This window comes from Trachinotus anak, unplaced genomic scaffold (genome assembly GCF_046630095.1).
Source record: "Trachinotus anak isolate AG129_WGS33_773 ecotype Australia unplaced genomic scaffold, CSIRO_AGI_Tana_v1 ptg000019l, whole genome shotgun sequence".
Taxonomy (NCBI): domain Eukaryota; kingdom Metazoa; phylum Chordata; class Actinopteri; order Carangiformes; family Carangidae; genus Trachinotus; species Trachinotus anak.
This window is the reverse complement of record NW_027273870.1, coordinates 9,978,877-9,991,581: the sequence shown is the minus strand read 5'-3', so window position 1 is coordinate 9,991,581 and position 12,705 is coordinate 9,978,877. Positions and strand designations below refer to the sequence as shown.

Sequence of the window (12,705 nt, the reverse complement as noted above, 5' to 3'; positions counted from 1 at the left end):
AATGCTTACTGAGCTGCGCTCAGGAATAGCAATGATAGAATGAAGAAGTTAGCCTGAGGACTGCATCCACAGTCCACAGCTGATGTAGTGGAAGAAAACCTCCTTGGATTAACTGCTTTCACTCAGGTGACTTTGTCTTTATTCTTTCCTCTGTCAGAGCACTCTCTCCTACCCTCTTCGTTGAGATTGAGGTTCTGCAGGCTCTTGTTCAGATTGCGGGCAGTAGTAGCAGCACGGATGTTGGTGTAAGAGTTGACCGATCGCAGGCGTGGGATGGCCGGGCTGTCCCTCACTGGAGTCAGGTTACCAGGCTCTGGACGTGAAAACATGACACACATCAGCTGTTAGAATGAGAAACACTCACTGATCAGAGTTGAGTCATTCATAGGAGGCACTTTATTATCATTAAATACTGTAACTAAGGGTATGAACTGCCAGATTAATGAGTTTGTCTATGGATATATTAAAAACACAATGGAAACAAGACCTGGGGGGTGCCTCATTTTTAAATGAGATTTTCTTTCAGTCCTTCTTGTAAGAACATGATTCCTCTCCCTGTAGAGATGGGCTCACACAATTTAAGATTCTTCATCATGTCCATTTAACAAAAGCCACAAATGTAGTTCTTGTGACAGATGTAAATTGCCTTCAGCTCCTCTGATTCACATGCTTTGTTGTGTCTTAATCTGCATGACTTCTTAAAACTTGATGCTTACAACACACTGAACCAAATCTAACCAACAAAACAAAGATATTTTCAGTGTAAAACAACGTAATACTGGCAGATCTACAAATATTTACAAAGCTGTTGCCTTTTACTGACTTTTTGACCACTGTCTCATCCTATGTCACTGGAAATATCCAAAAGCCCCTCTCATGTCAAGTGCTTGAAAGATCTCATGTCTCATTTAAACTAGAGTAAGAGAAAAATCTGATTCAGGAAAATTTCGATACTTTCTGTGTGCAGTATCTAATTATGTCAACATTTTACTTTTTATGTAATTTATCTCATTACATTGCAATTTTTGGTGCAGCCAGTTCGAGATGGAGCGATGGTTTCAGAGTTCAGAAGTGTTCATTGTACTAAACTGAGGTTTTCTTTCTGTGTGTGTCTTGATCATTTTTGTATATAACTTGGAAAACTAAACAGAGTTAGAAAAACAAGCATTCTTCTTTAAAACCTCATGATAACTTCCAGTTAGTTTTCTGTTGGATCTCTCCTACACTGAGCTAAACTGCAAACACATGTCCAGGATTAACAGCAGTTACTACTAGCAGGTGATTTAGTAATTCATCTTGATCTACTTCCATAGCCGACTTCAGTTTTCATCTGCACTGTTGTTCTAAAATCCAGTCGGTTTACAGATACAAACTCTGTGTGTGTCTACAGTACCTGCAGTGTTGGCTGGTGATGGCACTGTGTAGTTCTTCTCTTCTTCTATAAACTGGAGGGCAACTGTACAGAAGTTGCTTTCATACTGGACCACCAGGTGACTCAGTGCTACTACCAGCTCCTGTCAGATACATACAGAAACATTTAAAACAGCGATCATTCAGTTCCTGTGCTTTTTAAACTTCATGATGTAATTTAAGTACAAAACCACACAATATGAAAATGAATAATCTTTTAACCACATTGCCTCCAGCTGTGTTTTGTCCCAGAGAAGTTGAGAGTTAGATGAGAAGATTGATAACACTCTCATGTCTGTACGTTGAGTCCGGAGCTGGAGGAGGTGATTAGCTTAGCTCAACATAAAGACAGGGAGCAGCACCTCTAAAACTAATGAGTTGTGAAGTACACCTTCATGGTATGTTTCAAGAACGTCAGTCCATTTGTTTGTTTTATCTGGATAATCATCTCAACATTACCTAATATAGACTGAGCTGGTGATTAATACCAAGTCTACAAGTCTTCTACACCATAAAATAATCTGGATTGCAGCAGCATATTATTATGCTAGTCTGCAGTGTGGCAGTCTTCAGTTCACAGCAAGGAAAGCCCACGTCTTTCCATTGTTTTCATACATGTAGTAACGATGGTTTCTTTTTGCATATAATAACACAATAGGCTGTAAGTGTTTTGTGCGTGTGTTGCAGTGACCTTGCGAACCACAGGGCTGCCATCATTGATGAGCTGGGCCAGCATCATGGCCACGTTATGGTCAATGGTGGTTGAGTGGTCCGTCCTCTCAGCAGAGTTTCCCACAAAAGTGCCCAGAGCGAAGACAGCTGCACACCTCACCTGCAGCGACACAGACAGTAACACTTTCAGCTTACTCTCCTCTTAGTTCAATACAGCTGTTATGTCAAAATAAACAACAAAAAGAATTAAAACATCAGGTTAAAACTTCCTGATACGGCTGGATATTTTTTCAGTCTAATCTCCCTTCATCACAACCTTTTTCAATTGTTAGAAATCACTGTTTTTGGCTGTTTACCTAAAGCCTAATGTTTTCTTGCCGGACTTATTCAGTGGATGAAAGTTTTAGAGATAATTATAGTTCAATTTTCTCTCAGCGTATCACTCTGAAATGCACAGGAGATTATCAGTGCTGTGTACCCTGGTGAGCTGCCTTTTGTCTTCATTGGATATTTAATCCACGTTAGCCATCGCACAGACGGAGTTTTCCACGAGGGATTGGATTCACAAACTGAACCAAATTACAGCACAAGAATGAATATTTAGTCGCATTGCTTGTTGTGGCGACAGAAAAACATTTCTGCAGACATCAGGATGCATCATCACAACCACCTTTTAATCTTGTGATGCAGCTTTAGTGCAGCTGAGTGCCGCTTTGATATAGTTTGCTTTGCTCTAATTAAAATGATCAGCTGAAACATTTCAGATGAACATGTTGTAATTTTCCTTCTAAAACCTGGAATAAAACAAAGTTATAAAAGCACTGTGACTTGAAAGCTAATTAGAAAACATGACTGCAACACTGGAATCACTCATTTTACATTTCTGTATATACAATGGAATATATCAGAATATCATGAGCACCTGTACAATCTAATACAGAGTAATACAACAGCCCTTCATGGACTCTCAACCCTGCATCCACCAGTAGGACCTGAATACTTTTTCTAAAGAAAAACTGCTCCTTAGACTGAGTCAAATGCATTTTTTACAAGAACATTTTACCTTTATAGATTTTGTCTTTCCACATATGCAAATTGAAAACGTGGATTGTAATGGACCTACAGTACCAAAAAAAGCTGACCATCGCTAAACATCGCTATCTGTAAGTTCTGATGTTGCTACTTAGCTAGCATTAGCACAAACAGATGTTTACCTTTGACAGTTGCAAGACAAGAGGTGATAACAAACCCTCTGAGCAGTGCTACTTCTTCAGGGCAGCCTGGATGCTACACTGACTCAGTATCGGAAAGTGACAAGACAGTCCGACCACAACAGGCTAGCTGGTCAAGCATGCAAACTTCAGTACAAGAAAAGAAGTGATAGAAATAGAAGCATAAAAAAATAGTTGCTTTCCACCGCTGGAGACAGCTTTTGGTGAATAAAGTGAAATTTGAGGCTGAACTCACAATATTTCTTCCAGTCTGGTAAGTGAACAACTGTTAACAATGTCTATGTAGCAACAGCAAAACTTACAAATAGCTCCTTTAAGTTTACTTAAGTATATTTTTTGTGGTGAATTTTATACTTAAGTACTTGTTGCAGGGCTGCTGCATTGTTCGTGTTTGACTGTACAGGTATTTATGATAATGTGTCCACCTTCTGCAAGTCTTCCACCACTGAGCTAGCCAACATGAACACTTACAGAAAAAAGAAAACTGTGGGGGATGTGCTATCTTTCTACACTGTTAAAGGATTCACAGCAAGCAGAAAATATAAATAACATATTCACCTTTTTCTACTTTTTTCCCCAGTTTGTTCAACCAGGAAAATTACTGTGGTTAAAATCTCCTTTTAAAAACGCCTGGCCAAGGGGGCAGGACAGCATAAAACAGCTATAACAATAAATACATTACAGACAATATAAACAGGAAAAGAAAACTGCAGAAATGACCATTAACAGTATCCAATTAAGACGTACATTCAGGTTTTTGAGTTTTCAAAAACAAAACTATGAACAAAATGTCAACAAAAATATTCAATATGTGTACTCTGTGTGTGTATGTGCTGTAGTGAGTTGCAGGCTGTGACTAAATGACTGTCATTTTGGGTCTGTCCCCTCAGATTTAATTAAACTCTCTGCTTAGTCGCTGATCTCTGTTCCTCTTTCACATTCTGTCTTTTCAGCTACTCATCACTTTCTTCAGTCTTCTTCATGTGGCTCTGGGGGCACACACACACACACACACACACACACACACACACACACACACACACACACACACACACACACACACACACACACACACACGCTACAGCATCTGAGGTGTCACAATCTAACACCCGAGGAGAACTTTAAAATGCAGTCATTTATCTGTAAATGTGCTGCTTCTATTGCACCATTTGATGCAGTCACTTATGATCAGTCACTCAGAGTCTCCTGTGACCTTGAATAACACTGAAAATTCTGAATGCAAAATAAATAAACAATCTGTAAAAGCAGCTGAAACTAGAATTACTGCCTTGTGGTTGTATGCCTCCGCCAACCAGGCAAGTTGCAGGAAACATGGTCACAATCTCCCCTTCCTGAGTTACAACATTGAATAATGGCCATTTAGATGTCACAGTGAAGTTGACCTTTGATCATTTGGATATAAAATATCATCACTTCATTTTATCCTAATAGAAATTTGTGTTTTGTCATTGTGTCATAAATAGTGTATGAATTTGTGAGTTATGGCCAAAAATTTATTTTGTGAGGTCATGGTGACCTTGACCTTTGACCATCAAATTCTAATCAGTTCATCCTTGAATCCAAGTGAATGTTTGTGCCAAATTTGAAGAAGTTTCCTCAAGTTACTGAGATATTGCGCTCACCAGAATCGGATGGATGGACAACCCAAAAACACAATGCCTCCGGCTCTGGCTGCCGCTGGCGCAGAGGAATAAAAACACGAGTATGCATGTGTGTTCGTGTGTGTGGGCGCAGACAGATGTGTCTGCAGACCTCAGTTTCAACTGCATGGTCAAAGCAGCTGTCTGTCCAAGGGAAGGAGGAAGTTACTGGTACAAACAGATGTTCCTTGTGTGTGCATGTGTGTGTGAATGAATGCAAATATGTGTGGTGTGTGTGTGAGTGGGAGCACCAAGTGTCTGGGTGAACTTCGGGGCAAACTCTGTCTCACTGTCCCTCTGGTCGGCACACAGCCCAGTCAGATGTTGACCATCACACCACAGCAGGTCCAAACTGTTAGGGTCTGCTCTGTGTGTGTGTGTGTGTGTGTCTGTGTGTGTGTGTGTGTGTGTGTGTGTCTGCATGTGCATGTGTGACTCCCACAAAACTGTCTGTTGTTAGTTGGTGTGAACAGGATACCACAGGACATGTGTGTATACCAGAGTATTCCTACAACATTTCCCACTGTTTTTAGTTTATTTTTGCTCTGGTTACAATATTTTGCTCTGTGTCTGTGTTCAGTCAGGTGTGTGTGCTGCTGGTAGGGGTCATAAACAAATATAAAAACTGCAGTTTATAAAATATGCATGTGGACTGAACAGAAATCTAAGGTCAATGTTTTAAGATCTGGTAGTGCCACTTAACACAGAATACTACCAAATACTATCAAATAAAAATGACTGTGGAAAAATATGATTTCTGAAGAACATATATGTCAAATACATATGTCTCAAAAATCCACAAAATCTGGATGAAGATTTACTGTTCTTTTCTGTTGTTAATGTCACAAATGTGCAGTTTCTACTGTTTGGAACTAGACCCAGACACCGAGAACCACTGGATTATAAATTATTCTCAGGAATTGGGCGACGCCGGCAGGACCTTCTTCTCCGAACTGGGTGAGTTAGCGTGAGTTGCTGCATATGAAAGAATATCATATACGGTGCGTAACAGAAATATGTTCCACAAAACAATAAAAGGAAAGGATGATGTGGACGCACAGTGAGGATGTTGATTTCCATTTCATTTTCTCTCAGAACTGTGAGAAAACTTTTCAACTTTATTTCTCTGAAAAATTCTGTTTCTCTGTTTTGTGGGAATGGGCCATTTATTTTGGAGGTTCTCTAAAATAGTATTGATGTTATATTTCAAAATAAAATTGTAAATCATAGACAAATAATCAAAAATACTTTTATATCTCGATCAGGCCTTCAGATGCTGTATTTAGATGCACTCAAGAAGTTAGTTACACCCTGCATCTTTTGGGAATTTTCTCTGTATTTGATTAAAAATAAGCAAATCGTGTAATCAAGAAAATTTTGGCATAATCAAAAAAAAAAAAAAGTATCATCAGAGTATCAGAGTATCATGTCCTGATAAGACATAAGATATTTGAAAACTAGCATAAAAATCTCATTAAACTGGTTAAAATATTAGATAACTAAATACCGGTAAACCTCAGAAATTCAAGATAAAGGTGCGTACAGATGATCTGTTTTTCAATGTGGACCATTTTAGGAGGCAATAATAATACTAGTTAATCAGACATTAATTCATCTGCTTCTTTCTGAGGTGAACGTTGAGCCTTGAACAAACTAAAGAAACGAAAAAGATATTTGCTATCAAAGAGTTATTACTCTGTGTGGCAGCCATGCAGTCTGAAAAGACTGAACATCTGAGAGAAAAATCTAAACAAGTTACTTTAAAACAAACATCAAAATCTAATGCAAATGGTGCTTGACAAGATGACTTATTACAAAAAACCAAAATGTGAAATATGAAGCATTTGTAAAACAAGATATCATGGCTTCTCAAACATCCCTGCTTAGTTTTTAAATCTATCAGAGCTCAGGTATTAACCTCTCACCTCAGGGATGGGATCTGACAACAGGGTGTAGAGCTTCTCGTGGGCGCTGTCTCTGACTCCACACCAGCGCGCTGGGTCAAAGTTCTGCCAGATGCGGCCCAGGCAAATGGCCACCCACTGGCGGAGCAAGGGATGAGGGTCTGACAGCTGCTCCAGGCAGTTGGCTATTAGGTTGCCCTGCAGACAGGCCTCCTGGATGGGGGAGAGGAGCATGAGTGAGAATGGAGTGATGCAGAATAATGAGTGACATGTTGAGTTGTTCAGATGTGTCCTTTATGCTTTTAGGTTTTAAAAGGGGGAAATACCTGTGGAGAACATGAAACAGGAAATTTAAGATGATTTTAAGGACTGTAAGTTATGAAGTAATAACAGTGAAAAGGCCATTTGTCTTAGATATAATTTCCCTTGAGTCACTAACTTTTAAAAGCACTCACACACTTTGTTCTATTGTCCTACTACAGCAGACATGGACAAATTGTGCTAGTCAACAGTGACCTATCACTTTTTAATAATTAATAAAAGGACAATATCAGCATCATATATCAGTCTTAATCCCCCGGCAGCAAAGAGGCTTCAGGCTGGGAGCAGACTTGTAACTCATTACCCAGTTAATCACCACTAACCTGTAACCTCACACTGTGTGATGTACAAGGAGATTATAATGCTCTGCAGCAGTATGACTTATTTCCTTGAACCCCTTCAGCCTCCTTCAAATTTTTTGTGAACAAAAGGAAACTGGTCCATCAAGGTTTGAGTCAGTCTAAAGTAGGAAGGAAAAGCTGGCATGCTTTATTCAAAATCCTTTTAAACTTTCTCTTTGAAATGTCTTTTTTGCGGTAGTGCATTAACAAATACTCTCCGCTCTTGTTCCCAGCTGCTTTTGTGTTTCTTCTTTTCATGAAGTGACATGAGTTCAGTGCTTTACTTGACTGTAATGGATGTTAAACTTTGAGAAAACAAAGAAAACATCCCTCTCCAACATTACAAAAATCAAGTGCAGTCTCTAATAAAGGCCTGGCTGTAAATTACCTTTACTTGGTAAAATCAGCATATTGTACACTACCTGGCCACTTTGTTAAGCACACCAAAACTATTTAAATCAGGTCCAAAACAATTCCCCGGCCACATATTCTCCCGTTACCAAACTTTTAAAGGTAAATTTTTGTTAAAACTTTCCGAGAGACGTTAACACAACTGTGTTTATAACTAATGTTGTGGTTAGTGATGGAGTTGAGCGATACACCATTAGACTGAAATGTGTTTCTATGTTTGTTTAGAAACACCTCAACATAATGCAGTGCCCAATTGTCGTGGATAAGGTGGAGGGTGACTCATCTGACCATATCACTTTTTCCACACCTCTGTAGCCCAGTGCCTGGGGTTGCTGTACCACTGAACTCTCACATGTGCAATTATTTTTGTAATGAGGGGTTATTGCACTGAGACCCTACTATAATATCCATTTTCTATGTACTTGTTGACAGACTGTTTTTGTATTTTTATCCATGCCACAGAGCGACTGGATGTTAACTTCTTAATTGTACCATGTAGTGCAGCTGCGTGGGATCATCTGCATTCGTTATGTTTTGCAACTCATTTATTAAATTTTTTTCTTTGTCTCCTTAATAATGAGCATATAGCTAAATTAAAGCCTCTGACCATGTCAGTCAAAGACTGAACAAGGTGGAATTATAGTTGAGCTGTTTGGGCTCAGACTAGGGTCAAAAAGATTTTGAGCTTGTAAAGTGATGTTCACACTGGTGAACATACAAGAACCTCCAAGAACCTCCAATTGCACCAATCACAAAAACAAATTCCTTGTATGTGGAAACATACTTGGCAATAAAACTGATTCTGATTCTGATTCTGATTCTGACAAATATTTCCAAAGTTTGTAGTTGTATATCAGCCTTTGTAAACCTACAACTTAGTAAATGCATAATTTCTGTGAGACATCAACACAATGATCATGTGCATCAAAAAGCCTTTAAAGGACACCTCATAACCACAACAAATGGTGTGCTGAGAATCCTCCTTTGTCTCCTGCAGACTGAGGTGTCTCGACAACAAATCTTTTATCAGCCGTGACTCATGGACCCGACTCTTCTCTCTAATTTCTTTACGTGCCTCAGATCGCTCCTGCGTCGTTCACTTGGCTCTGATCGCAGCTCCAAGCTGAACCCTGAGAGCTGGAATATTAAGACGCCATTGCTCGGTGACATGTTTGCAACAGCGATACTGCAGTAATGAGCGCTGTTGTTGAAAGTAAGAGGGATAAATAATGGAGATGTGGAGCAGGCAGAGTCTCTCTCTGTAATGTTGGTTATCATCTATTATTTACAGGCCTGTGAGAGAGGCAGAAGCATAAAGTACACAGTGGTATGGAAGAAGAATGGGTTTTTCTGAGCTTGAGAGCACATATAGCTTTTCTGATTTGTTAAATTTATATAATGTCAAGAGAGAGAAGTACTGAAAGGTAGTGAAGAAAGAAACGAATGAGTCAAATAACATTCACGACTAGATGGAAAAATAACTGCACAGAGCAGGCGACTTGAAAAGGAGGGATGGTTGAATATTTCTTTGTGGAATAGTGTGTCAAAGTGTGTGTGTGTGTGTGTGTGCGCTCCATGAAATGACAAGCTACATCACCCCAGCATCACACCCTTGGACATTTGATCACCGTCAGGCACAAAAGGCTTCTGGGATTGAACACCGGAGGCCAGGAGCAGACCGAAGTTACACTTGTGGTGATAAAGTGTCACCACGGAGGTGGCTGGGACGGAGACGGAGATTATAGAGGGGACTGTTGGTGACAAAAATGTCACATAACCAATATCTCCCGGAAACACACAATGGGCAATAGAGTCATCTCTCAAAGTGACATCTGGCCCTGAAAGAACCCTGCGTGGTTCTGGTGAGGGAAGTAAATGAATAATTTGGTACATTCTCCCTTTGGGCTTCTTGCAAGCAAACAGACAGCAGTGTGAAAATACACACATGTCCAAACACGCTCATACACACACTCGTACCTGTCCTGTGTTGTAGCTGTTGACGATAACAGCCAATATGAAAACAGCCATTGTTCGATGCTCAGCCTGAAACAGAGAAGGAGACGATGACTGAGCTGCAAATGAGGAATGTTTACTTCAACCATTTCTGTATTCCCAAATTTCAATGAACTAAATATAATCCTAGGAGAAGGAGACAGGGCATTTCTTGCTGCATATATCTAACATATATCAACACGCCACAACCTGAGGGACAGTGAATGACCTAGACGCACACACAAATAATATACTGTATAAATATAATTAATGTATACATGTATATTGATCTTGGTGTTGTTGTAATTTGTATTTGGTATTTTTAGAAATTGTAATTTGATACTTTGGCAATATTGTTTTTTTCTCAACCTGTCATGCCAATGAATCACCTTTGGAACTCTGAGATCTTATTTCTTGTCATACTTTCACACACCTTTCTGAAATGTTTCTGTTGAACCCTTATTACAGCAAAGTGATGAGGAGGAGACAATCGAAGAGAAAAACAGTGATATGTACTGTTATATCATGTTTATGAAAGTCATAGGTGGGTCACGGTCTTCAAAAACATGTTGACATGATTAGTCAATACTCACTGGCATGTAATTGTCGGCCAAAACTGACAGGAAGTACTTGTGTCCATTGTCTTTCACTAGGTCAGCTTGACATGACTGCAGAGAGAGAGACAGAGATAGAGTAGATAGATAGATAGATAGATAGATAGATAGTAGATAGATAGATAGATAGATAGATAGATAGATAGAGAGAGAGAGAGAGATTAATTAAATTCACTTTCCACTCAGCAGTTCTGTCATAGAGAGTATTTGTCCATTTAACCCTTGGTAGCCCTTCCATACTGTTGATTGATTTTACTGAAATTGTCTATGATTCTGAATAATTTCACTTATTCCAAAAAATGACATGACTTTACATGACTCACGATGCAGATTACTTTAAAGGCTTTAGGGGTCTATTCATATTTTTAGTCTTACTGACAGTTAAGCTAACTTCTCTAGATCAAAGTCACTGTCTAATTGAAACATTTACAAAAAATGTGTGGGAGTATGCAGTTTTCTTTTTTATGTGAAAAATAAAATCAAGGCAAAAGGAGTCATTTGAAATGTAAGACTGGCAGTCTATCTCAATAATGAACAAATATTTCATCATTCCAAAATAAAAACATTAACACATAAATGCATAAACAACTAAAAAACTAAAGCAACTTTAACAATTTCAGATTGTACTTACTTAACATATCCAAAGACATAAATATACTATTTTGTATGCTTGACCTGATCTGCCCTTTTTGTCATTGTAAAATCATCAGTGCAAAAAAAAAAAAAAAAAAAAAGAATTTCTATTTTCTTCTATGAGATTAAAGAGACCAGTGTGTAGGGTTTATGGAAATCTATTTGCAGAAATGGAATATAATCTTCATAACCTTGTTTTTGTCAGTGCATAATCACCTCAAACTAAAAATTGTGTTTTCATTAGCTTAAAATGAGCCCTTTATATCTGCATGGGGAGTGGGTCATCTTCCACAGAGCCCACCATGTTGCACCACTATGTGTCTACAGCCCAGAAGAGAGAAACCAAACACTGGTTCTAGAGAGGACAAGATGCCACTAAATCTTACACACTGCTCGTTTAAACCTGTGATGTAAAAACGCTGATAAAATTTCAAGACAATAAGGGTTTAGAGGAGATGAGGCAGAAAGACTAATATGTATGAGTATTTTACATAACTTACACTGTCCACAGCCAGGATTTTAGCCCAGATGAAAACCAACAGCGGCCGCAGCTCTCTGGCTGAGCTCTGAAGCAGCTTTAACACATAGGGGAAGATCCCTACAGACAGGGCCTGGAAACACATGCACAAACACACAAACACACACAGCACTGGTGTTTACAAAGCCGTACTGATATTGCAGTTATGTGCCAAGCCCTGCTGCTGAATGTGACGGTCCAGGTTTGACCACCCAAACACACCTGTGGTCTGAAGTGTAAACACGTACACAAGACTGAGCGGGTTATTAGTTAAAGAATATGGTCTGACTTCTGACTTCAGGTCAAATGTCTGTGCTCAGTTTCAGCTTTGCCAATAAGGGGAGTTTGCCCCTTGAAGCATGCAGTAAAGTACGAAACTGCATGGCCAATTCAATTAAACTACACAATATCTTCAGAAAAAATATTACTTTCTTCCAAATAGTAAAAAAGAAGTAGCTTAATTGGTTAGGTTCAACTGAATATTTGATGTAGATATAGCACTTCACTGTCTGTTTTGCTGTTTACAAAGCAATTTATTTTCTGTTCAGCTGAGTTGTGTCTAGCTGAGTGGCAGCTAGCTAGCTGAGTGTGACCTGCCAGTTATGGTAAATGCGCTACAAAATACACAGTGCTTCTTTCTAATCCTTCAGAAATAGTTCAACATTTTAAGAATTATTCCGTTTCAAGTTCTTTCTGAGATTTAAATAAGAAAACCGATACCACTTCGATGCCTGTTCGCTAAATATGGAGCTGCAGTGAAGATGTGATTAGCTTAGCAATGCTTAGCTAAAAGACTGGAGACAGAGGGAAACTGCTAGCTGGGCTCTCACAAAAAAATACACCTAGAATCACAGCTGAAGCTCACACTAATTAACACACTGTTTCCACAACGGTTTCCACCTGCTGCTAAGTTTTAGTTTTCCAAATTACAGAAGGCAGAAGAATTAGCTACTGAAACCAACTTATATTAGAATTTATTTTGTAACTCTTTTTTTTT

General features: G+C 39.0%; 1 protein-coding gene across 6 annotated transcripts in view; it reads right to left on the bottom strand.

The window, feature by feature from the left end:
* Positions 1-12,705, bottom strand: part of rptor (regulatory associated protein of MTOR, complex 1) — a 178,515-nt gene that overhangs the window by 48,574 nt on the left and 117,236 nt on the right. For all 6 annotated transcript variants that reach the window (XM_071503413.1, XM_071503416.1, XM_071503415.1 and 3 more), the window contains 7 exons: positions 11,692-11,802; positions 10,538-10,612; positions 9,930-9,995; positions 6,901-7,092; positions 2,102-2,242; positions 1,394-1,514; positions 173-313 (listed from right to left, as the gene is read on the bottom strand). In XM_071503413.1, coding sequence (XP_071359514.1) covers positions 173-313; positions 1,394-1,514; positions 2,102-2,242; positions 6,901-7,092; positions 9,930-9,995; positions 10,538-10,612; positions 11,692-11,802 — 847 coding nt within the window. The remainder of the gene's footprint in view (positions 1-172; positions 314-1,393; positions 1,515-2,101; positions 2,243-6,900; positions 7,093-9,929; positions 9,996-10,537; positions 10,613-11,691; positions 11,803-12,705) is intronic.